At 45.8% G+C, this 10,351-nt stretch overlaps 1 protein-coding gene across 2 annotated transcripts in view; it reads right to left on the bottom strand.

Moving 5' to 3' along the window:
• Positions 1-3,996: 3,996 nt before the first annotated feature.
• The window catches only part of ldlrad3 (low density lipoprotein receptor class A domain containing 3), a 66,999-nt gene continuing 60,644 nt past the window's right edge, over positions 3,997-10,351 (bottom strand). For both annotated transcript variants that reach the window (XM_079742969.1, XM_079742968.1), the window contains exons 5-6: positions 7,427-7,850; positions 3,997-5,895 (exon numbers count right to left, since the gene is read on the bottom strand). In XM_079742969.1, the coding sequence (XP_079599095.1) occupies positions 5,703-5,895; positions 7,427-7,850 (617 nt within the window). In that variant the 3' untranslated portion in view covers positions 3,997-5,702. The remainder of the gene's footprint in view (positions 5,896-7,426; positions 7,851-10,351) is intronic.

The following is a 10,351-nucleotide window of genomic DNA, read 5'->3' on the forward strand; positions in this document are numbered from 1 at the left end:
GAGCCGAATAGGCAGGAGGAGGAGAGCGATGAATGAATGGGAGTCGTTGTGATTGAGAGAGAGAGAGAGAGAGAGAGAAAGAGAGAGAGAGAAAAAGAAAAATACATTAAAAGAACAACAGAGGTTAAGTTCTATATGAGTAATGGGTGGTTGTTGGTTTGGTTCTTCGCAGAGCACGTTGTGTATTGCTCTGTGTGTGTTTGTGAGCATGTGTTTGCCGATTAGCTGAGCTATTGTTTGTATTTGTTGTTTGCCTTATGTCTGTGTGTTTGTGTTGTGATAATCGTGTGTGCGTGTGTTTGTGTGTGTTTGTTCATGTGTGTTTTTATGTTGTTTTTCTTGTGTCTGTGTTTTGATATCCATGTTTGTGTGTATACTTTTGATTATCCATTTTTTTGTGTTTGTTTTGATATCTGTGTGTGTGTGAGTGTGCGCCTGTGTTGTGATATTTCAGTGTGTGGGCGTGCGTTTGTGTGTGTGTATGTGTGCATGTGTGTTGATATATGTGTGTGTGTGTGTGCTTTTCTGTTCTGATTTATGTGTGTGCGCGTGGGTGCTTGTGTGTGTTTATGTGTTTAGAAATTTGTGTGTGTGTGTATTGATATTTGTGTGTGTGCGTGTGTGCCACGACTAGCTGGGTGGAGGCTGATAAAGCCCAAAAGCAGATCAGTGTGTGTGTGGACCCCTGAGCCCCCCAGATTCCCACCGTGCTCACGGACACAGGGTTCCAGCGCACGTGCGACGCAGCCAGCTGTTCCATTTTGCTAGTGACCCCCCCTCCCAACCCACTGAGCCTCACCCTAAACCCCCCCCCCCCCCCCCCTTTTCTCTCTCTCTCTCTCTTTCTCTCTCTCTGAGGGCCTGCTCTTCATCTGATAAGGGGCCCACTCTGGCCCAACGCCCCCAGTACCATCGCCCTCCAACCCCACCCACCACCTTCCAGCCTCAACCCACCACCCACCACCCTCAACACTTTCATGGTTCTATGGTTCCATGGTTCTATGGTTCTATGCAACTATGGTTACACGGTTCTATGGTAGCATGGTAACAAGGTAACATGGTTCTATGGTTGCTTTGACAGTGAGGAAGGGGAGATGGAGAATGAGAGAGAGAGAGAGAGACAGAGAGAGAGAGAGAGGGAGAGAGAGAGAGGGAGGGAGAGAGAGAGAGAGAGAGAGAGAGAGACAGAGAGAGAGAGACAGAGAGAGAGAGAGAGAGAGAGAGAGAGAGAGAGACGGAGAGACTCCAATCATTTCCATACGCCACGGTGCTGAATGAAAATACTGTCTCTGTGTGCCCCTGAACCTGTTTAGCGTTCACTAATTAACTATCAATCATCCACCAAACATTACAAGAAACAATTAAAAAAACAAGTCGAGACATTCTCTCCCCGAAGGAAAGCGCTGGAGGGGCCGCTCTGGGGAAGCCAGTCCCCCGGTCTTTTCGGAAGACTCATTTGTTTCCCATGTTTTACATATGAGGAGGACATTAATGCATGACGCTACCGAGGAGCCAATGAGCTCATCCCTCCACCGCCATATAATGCTCCAGATAAAGACGTAAAGCCTCTTTATCTTGTACTCTGCCCACCAGCTATGGGCTGTGTGGTAACACAGCCCATAGCCCCCCCCCAGCTCTCTATCCTCTGTCAGCATGCCAACCGTGGTGGTGTCTGTTTTCCCCAAGCACCTCCACCACAAGAGGCCCTTGTTATAACCACACACACACACACACACACACACACACACATGCATGCACACACACACGCAAACATACACACAGCCGAGCAGTCCTTATCACTCACTCCCACTCTGGAGAGAGAGAGGAGAGTGAATGAGAGCGATGGAGAGAGACTGAGCGCCAGAGATGAAAGAGGAAAAGAGAGACTGTAGAGAAAGAAGTGAGCAAGGATAGAGAGAAGCAGGAGACTAGCACATTAATTAGCACGTTTTCCCGATGAACCACTTGGACACTAACTAACACAGGACTCAATTAAAGTGCAGCTATTCACATGAAATAAAGGTCCAACAAGACATTTGTTGGACAATGTTGAACAAGAATATGGTGGACTGTAGAAACCAATTTGATTCGCTTTTTGAAGTGTAGATGGACTGACCACAGTTACCACGGAGTGACTGGGCCGAGCTCAGAGGGCTCTGTATATGAGGTTATTTTATGGAAAAAGTTCACGAGAGAGAGAGAGAGCATGGGAGACAGAGAAAGAGAGAGAGAGAAAGAGGGGGAGAGAGAGAGGGGGAGAGAGAGAGAGAGAGAGAGAGCGAGACAGATAGCAGGGACAAAGTCAGAGAGCAAGAGACATGATGAATGGGAAGAGATAAAGAGCGAGTCAGAGAAAGAGCAAGAGACAGAACAAGAGAGGCGGATAAAGAGAGAAAGCGAGAGAGGGACAGAGAGAGAGGAAGAGACCCAGAAAGAGAAAGAGGCACAAAGAGGGAGAGAGAGAGAACGATGGAGATGGAGTGAGAGTGAGCGATAGAGAGACACACAGCGAGAGTGAGAGAGCGTAAACAGGGGACCAGAGACAGAAAGCGTGCAAGCTTTTAATTATAGCGTGTGTGCTTAGGACCTTGGCTGAGTCAACAGGGGCCCCCAGCGTGGCTGCTGCTAAAGACAGAGAGGGGGGGGCCTCAGCGATGAAGGAGAGCTGTATTAGAGCAGAGTAACAATAGACAAGCATATCGGCCTGTCAGACATGATGTACCGCCTTCTCATGTTATCTGATGAACCCTAATCGGGATGGGAAATTGAGGTGCACGGGGAACAGAGGATGGGAGATACAGGCTCCGAGGGCGGTGTGGCAAATTAAAAACAGAAAACGAGCCAAGGGAGGAGGAGGAGGAGGAGGAGGAGGAGGAGGAGGAGAGAAAGGTGTGTGTGGGGGGGGAGAAGGATGGGAGAGGAAGGACGAGCAGAATGAGGAGGAGAACAAGGAGGAGGAGGAGGGGTAGGAGGTGGATGATGAGGAGGAGGATAAGGAGGGGGAGGGGCAAGAGGTGGAGGAGGAGGTGAGGGAGAAGCAGGAGGAGAAGGAGGAGGAGGGAGTAGATAAAAAAAAAGAGCATGTAATTATTCATGTGCCCACAACAACCAGTCGTGATTTGGGAGATAGTCACCATGGCTGCTGGGAAGGCCCATGGGAAGAAAACATGATATCGTCATTGAAATATAAATATAGTGACAGTTCACTTACAGAGAGAGGACTGCAGGTTTAAATCTGCAGGTTTAATGAAGGTCGACCACAGCCTCTTCTCCTTAATCCTACACACTTCTTCTGTCTGTTAGACGGAGTTGACTTCAAGAGAGGAGACACATGCAAGGTGCCATTGTACCATTATAAAACACCTTGAAACTATAGGTTAACCTCTGGCAAGGAGAGCGAGGGTAAGAGAGAGGGGGAGAGAAAGAGAGAGAGAGAGAGAGGGAGCGAGAGAGGGAGAGATACGTTTTATTTTCATTCTCATGTAGGCCTTTATGATATATAATGATATATAAAACATATATAATAAATGTTTTTAATTAATGTTTATAGTTTTTCTTATTTACTCGATCAGACATAGTCTTTTAATTTCAAAGTGGATCAATCAGAATTATTATTTTTTTTATGAATAGTTATTTTTACCGTTGCTTTCTTACACTTCTGAACACCAAATAGTGAACGGTGATTGGTCGTTGAGCTACCGCTTTGTAAACATAAAGAGGCCCACTACGAGGAGTCCAACAGCATCCCAAATAAAGGCTGGATCAGACCTAGCTGACCGATAGAGAAGGAGCGCCCTCTGCTGGTGCAAAAGCGGAGCACCACGTTCAAACGTTATAAATCGGTCAGTTAACTGATGTGGACGCATTTGTACAAGAGACAATATAATAGAAAGAAAAACGTATATATTTTATTACTTTAAAAAGATCATGGAAAGAGTACACTGAACAGGGATAAACTTCCTATATTACTTTCGAAGTACAAAGTGCACAGGGTTAACAACTGCTAAATGTTTTCATACACAGTGGATCTTGTGAATTCCAAAAAAATCGGAAAAACCGGGCAGACGTTTTGTCCTGAGTTTACTTATCCGGTTATATGGGGTATTACTATGATACAATTGTAATACAACAATAGGCATCGATGTTACACTTTTCAATAGCTTTTAAAAGTTTACCATTCAACCTGGGGAACAAAGGCTGATTAATTATGATTATCTTTGGTTTAATATATATATATATATATATATATATATATTTTGGTGCCAGAATTACATTGGTTGGCAAAGGCACAAAGAAAATACATCAGCGGTCAGTTCCCTTAGGCTCGTCTCTCCCCATGGGAACAAGGTGAGGGGAATCCTAAGGAGAAATAATTACATTTACGTATTACGTATATTTATGCATATCAATCCTTCAGAAGGGGTTTCAGTTAATATTCACGCAGGAGTTAGTTTTCCTAAAGGAGAAGACTCAGTATGTTATATAGATAATGTAAAAGTTGAGGTTTTGTTTTATGGTGAATTGTGGTTAAAATGATTGCGCAACCATTGCCCAGAGGATTAATTAAATGCTCTGTATTAACTGAATGTACAAGAGTTATACCACTCAACGGTGTATAGACGGCCCAAAATTCCTCCTGCTTTCTTCAACATATTTATAATGCTTCTTTCTTTGACACACAGGAATGACTTTTAAAACTGGCTCCTGGACACAAATACACAAATAGATGGATTCATGGTCATTATTAGTCTGTACAACTTTAACATCTGGTCCTATGCTCACATATCTTCAAACCAATAAGCTTCTACCACACTTCAATATTGTTTAATAAAGGAAGTGATAAAAATAATATTTTTATCTTCTGAGAAACGCTTCACAGCAACAGCTGCTCAACATAACACAAAGTCAGGCCGACACAGATACAGCACTTATATTCATGTTCTACAGTGTAACCATTTCAGTCGACTAAGGCAAATATATACATAACCTTCCTTATCTACAAACATCGAACGGTTCATCCGGACAACCTTAGTTCGGATATCTGCGGCCCGCGGCCAACAGCTTATACCAGATAATAAAGTGAGCATCTTCTTCATTTTAGATAATCACACACTTAAAAAACATAGCTATAGTTTCGTCTTCAATTGAAACGAGGGATTAGGAAACAATCCTTAATTCCACGACTTGAAATGCTTGGGACGCTTGACATTTTTATGACAAGACTCGATATTAGCGTTATTACATCAATGTACGTTTAAAGCCGGCTGACCGTGATTAATAGCATCCGAGGACCCTATAGCGTCACCATGAATTTTTTTATCTCCAGGATTATCTCCATACTGGTTTGGAAATGCAGGTGCTGGTTACTTTGTTATTGATAAAGTAAGCCTCACAAAACAACACAGAGAACTATAAGGATGAGCTTGAGACAGTACGGGTGTAACTCCTCTGTCGTTCAGTCAAAACACCACCAGAGGGCAGCAACACACAAAACATGACTCCCGTCCGCAGTCACTGAGGCGGTACCTGGGCAAAACCCGTGAAGTGTTCTGTCCCTGCGACCCGATTGGATGACGGGACACCCCGGCCCGCCCCCTTGCACACAGCATGACACCGGTGCACTTATTCAAAAGGCGGGTAACTCTCCGATTTTCTGCCCGTCCGACAGTATCTAGACGGAGAGCAATAAACATGGGAAACCGCTACAACCGGCCCGGCCCTTCGGGGGAGCCCCCATCAGGGGGAGGACCAGGGGGGAGGGTCCTTGGTGGGGAGGGAGCAGAGAGGGGTTCACTGGGCAGGAGGTGGTCCCGGTACTCAGGCAGCTCCCCGTCTGAAGGCAGGTCTCCGCCCTCAAGGTAGGGGGGAGGTGGTAGGTCGAACCACGGGGGCCGGCTGGGGGGGAACAAAAACAGAAAGGGGATTCAGTCGTAATATAAAGTATACAGTGGGTTTATGTTTATTTTTAAGTCAGATTTTTTTTTTAACAAGGCAGAGCAAAAAGGCCCTCCATATTTTGCAAAACAAGTATAAACATAGTGCTTTCGTTGTGCTACTCTAGTACCATGCAATCTTCTACAAATCGGGACCCTGTAGTTTTGAATTTACATATTTTAGAAGATATGACCAAAAAAATAACATGAGGGGAAATTAAAATGCTGAAAATAGCTTTCTGCAGGATTCTGCTGTGGATTTCTTGAAAAACTGTCTTGGGAATGAAGTGCTGGGCATGCTCGTTTAAAGTGGAGGAACTTGGCAACAAGTCATAACCGCCGCTGACAGTGATAAACATGCTACCCTAAACACTTCAGAAGGGTGAGCTACTACGGCTAATCCCTTTTGTACAAACCCTTAATCCGCTAACTAACCTTTAGTCCACTCAAATACATTTGATCATAATCAAAGTATAAATGTAATAATTCATATGGAAGACACAAAGCTAAAGTGCAGCCGACTATTATGGCGGTTGCATGGCGGGGGGTCAAGGCTAATGCACGATGAAAGCTTTGGGACCGACATCAGAGCTGCTGTCTCACTGAGAATCTCACTCACTGAGTCTCTCACTCACTCATGCCACAGTCAGCCGCTCCCTACATCCCCCCAAATGAATGTTGACATGTCTTTAAGCGAAGGTCTACAGTCTACACAGATCCAGTTTTAAAACTTAACATCCTTTTTCTGGCTATTTACTTCTGCTGGCCGAATTTCTGTTTAACACGCTTACAGAACACGATGCAGAAGAACGTGTAGAGAACGTCCAGCCAGAGCTGAGCTCATAGGCCCCCAGACTTTAAACCTTTAACCTAAAGACTAAAGACTAGAGACTTTAGACCTTTAACCTAAAGACTAAAGACTAGAGACTGTTAACAAAAAATTAATTACTAAAGACTGCAGACCTTCAACCTAACGACTGATGAAGAAAGGCTAAAGACTTTTAACATAAAGAAAGACTAAAGACTAAGAAAAGACTAATAATAAGACTAAAGACTAAGACTAAAGACTAAAGACAAAGACTGAAGACTAAAGACCAAGACCAAAGACCAAAAACCAAAGACTAAGACTAAAGACGAAAGGTGGTGCGAGACTAACGACTAAGAATAAGACTAAAGACTAAGACTAAAGACTAAAGACTAAGACTAAAGACTACGACTGAAGACTGAAGACTAAAGACTAAAGACTAAAGACTAAAGACTGAAGACTAAAGACTAAAGACTAAAGACTAAAGACTAAAGACTAAAGACTAAAGACTTAAGACTTAAGACTAAAGACTAAAGACTAAAGACCAAAGACTAAAGACTAAGACTAAAGACTTTGAACAGAAAGACTAAAGACTTAAGACCCTTAACCTAATGACTGAAGATGAACAATTTTAACATAAAGACAAAAGACTTAAGACCTTTAACCTGAAGTCTGAACGGTGACCTACCTGACGTCCAACACCGCCTGGGAGTACGACGGAGGAGAGTCCAGCGAGGCCCGGGAGGGATACAGGGCCCCGGAAAGCAGCTGCAGTCCCTGGGCCGGGGCCTGCGTGAAGCGGGCTGCCCCACTAGGCGAGCGGGGGGTCTGGGCCGGGCCTCCTGGGCCTCCGGGGCCGACGTGCCCCCGGTCCAGGATCACCAGTCGGGACAGCAGCAGGGGCTGGTGGTGGTGGTGGTGGTGGTGGTGATGCGAGCCGCTCCGCCCGCCGCGGGGCAGCAGCACGCTCCTCTTCCGCTGGTGGTGCAGCACCAGGGCCAACAGCGCCACCACCAGGACGAAGATGACCGCACTACCGATCACGGCGTAGGTGATGCTGGGATAGTAGCGCAGGCGGTAGTCCAGGGTCACAAAGTCCTGTCCAGGGGCTTCTGGAGCCCATAGGGGAGGAGGTGGAGGGGGGGAGGACATGGGAGAGAGAGAGAGAGAGAGAGAGAGAGTTGACCACCAGGTAAGCACAGAGATGAACAATACACGTGACAAGAGATGGGATTAGAAGACAGTGTAGAATCAAACATCTGAGAAGGATGTTATTAGCTAGTTTGAAACACTGGTTGGACCAGGCCAGTCATCTAGGGAGCTGAGGCCTGCGGTGCCACAGCCTGGTGTCTGTGTGGGTCTGCTCCACACACACATCCACTACACTCTCTACACTAGAACAACTAGCACAGGGGGAGGGTGTGTGTGTGTGTGTGTGTGTGTGTGTGTGTGTGTGTGTGTGTGTGTGTGTGTGTGTGTTTGTGTGTGTGTGTGTGTATGTCTTTGTGGCCTGGGGGTAGCTGCTCTTACTGTTTTTATCAGTGTGTGTGTATGTGTGTGTTGAAGCCCCTCTGTAGTTATAAGTGTGTGTGTGTGTGTGTGTGTGTGTGTGTGTGTGTGTGTGTGTCCGTGAGTGTGTTGAAGCCCATCTTTATCTACCAGTGTGTGTGTGCGTAGTTATAAGTGTGTGTGGGTGTGTGTTTGTGAGTGTGTGTGTGTGTGTGTGTGCGTATGTGTTAAAGCCCCTCGGTATCAACCGGTGTGATTGTGTGTGTGTGCATGTGTGTGTGTGTGTGTGTGTGTGTTTGTGTGTGTGTGTGTGTGTATGTCTTTGTGGCCTGGGGGTAGCTGCTCTTACTGTTTTTATCAGTGTGTGTGTATGTGTGTGTTGAAGCCCCTCTGTAGTAATAAGTGTGTGTGTGTGTGTGTGTGTGTGTGTGTGTGTGTGTGTGTGTGTGTATGTGTGTCCGTGAGTGTGTTGAAGCCCATCTTTATCTACCAGTGTGTGCGTGCGTAGTTATAAGTGTGTGTGTGTGTGTGTGTTTGTGTGTGTGTGTGTGTGTGTGTGTTTGCGTATGTGTTAAAGCCCCTCGGTATCAACCGGTGTGATTGTGTGTGTGTGCATGTGTGTGTGTGTGTGTGTGTGTGTGTGTGTGTGTGTGCATGTATGTGTGTGTACCAGCGGGCAGCCACCAGCCCCCTGCCTTAATTAACTCTAATTAACTTCAGCTGCCGGAGCCAGGGCGCCCGGCCCTAGCCAATAGCAACAGGCCGCGCTCCTCCCCTGTCATCACAAATTGGCGGCCCTTCCCATTCAGCGACCCCACCGGGGGAAGACCAGAACAAAGAGGGACCGTTTCCATAATTACCAGAACAAAAACACCCGGGCGAGCGTTCCCTGACACCGGCGCGTCCGCCTGCCCGTCAGGTCTCAGGGCGACCCACGCACATAGCTCTGGCGACCCGCGCATGAAAGGGAATCCATAATAGTACCGGGCGCCGACAATGAGCGGTTAGTCACTACCACGATCTATGCAGGAACCCTGAGCGGCCGCTGAACATCACACGGCGGCGCAGAGAGAGGCTAACTCCGAGACTAAACCCTAACGCCAAAACGAAACCCGAAAGCCAAAACAGGACCCTCATGCCAAAACCAAACACCAACACCAAGACCAAACCTTACACTGAAACTAAACCCCAACACCAAGACCAAACCTTAAAGCTTAGACTAAACCCTAACAGCAAGTTCAAACCCTAACGCTAGAACCAAACCCTAACGCCAAGAATAAACCCTAACGCGAGAACCAAACCCTAACGCCTAAACCAAACCCTAACGCCAAAACCAAACCCTAACAATAAAACCAAAACCTAGAACCAACGCCTAACTATAAAACCAAACTCTAGAACCAAACCCGAACAATAAAACCAAACCCTAGAACCAATGCCTAACAATAAAACCAAACTGTAGAACCAAACCCTAACGCTATAACCAAACCCTAACAACAACAATAGACCCTTACGCTAAGAAAAAAACCTAACACTAAAACCAAACCCTAACACCAAACCTAAACGCCAATACCAAACCCTAAAGCCAAGACCAGCCCCTAACGCTAAGACCAAACCCTCTCTACATCATTTCCCAATTATTATTTTTCGCCATCAAAAAACATATTTTTAATTCTCTCTCCCTCATTTTGTCCTTTTTGTTATTTTTTATTCCTTAATGTTCTTGTTCTCTCTTGATTTCTTCATATTGTTTCATTTTTAATTTCATATTTTTTTCTGCTCCATCTGTTTTCTGTTTATCTTTCATGACTTTCTTGTTCTCTTCAACTGGAAACCAACGTTAAGCTTGGAACCAAACCCCCAAACCCGAGCCCCAAAACCAAAACCCTAACCCCAGGGTCAGGCTCCCAAACATGAGGTCGTGGCCCTGAGGATGAAACGCTATGTTTAGATAAATAAGTTGGTAGGCATCTAGTTGGCTGGTAACTGATTCTCTAGCCCTGAACCTGTACTCTAACTGAATTTGATTGTGAATACATCTATCTATAAGCCTGGCCACATAGCGTGACAGCCTTCATGCTGTCTGAACGGCGGTCTGCTGGGACTC

Source organism: Pollachius pollachius (genome assembly GCF_949987615.1).
Source record: "Pollachius pollachius genome assembly, chromosome: 9".
NCBI classification, from domain to species: domain Eukaryota; kingdom Metazoa; phylum Chordata; class Actinopteri; order Gadiformes; family Gadidae; genus Pollachius; species Pollachius pollachius.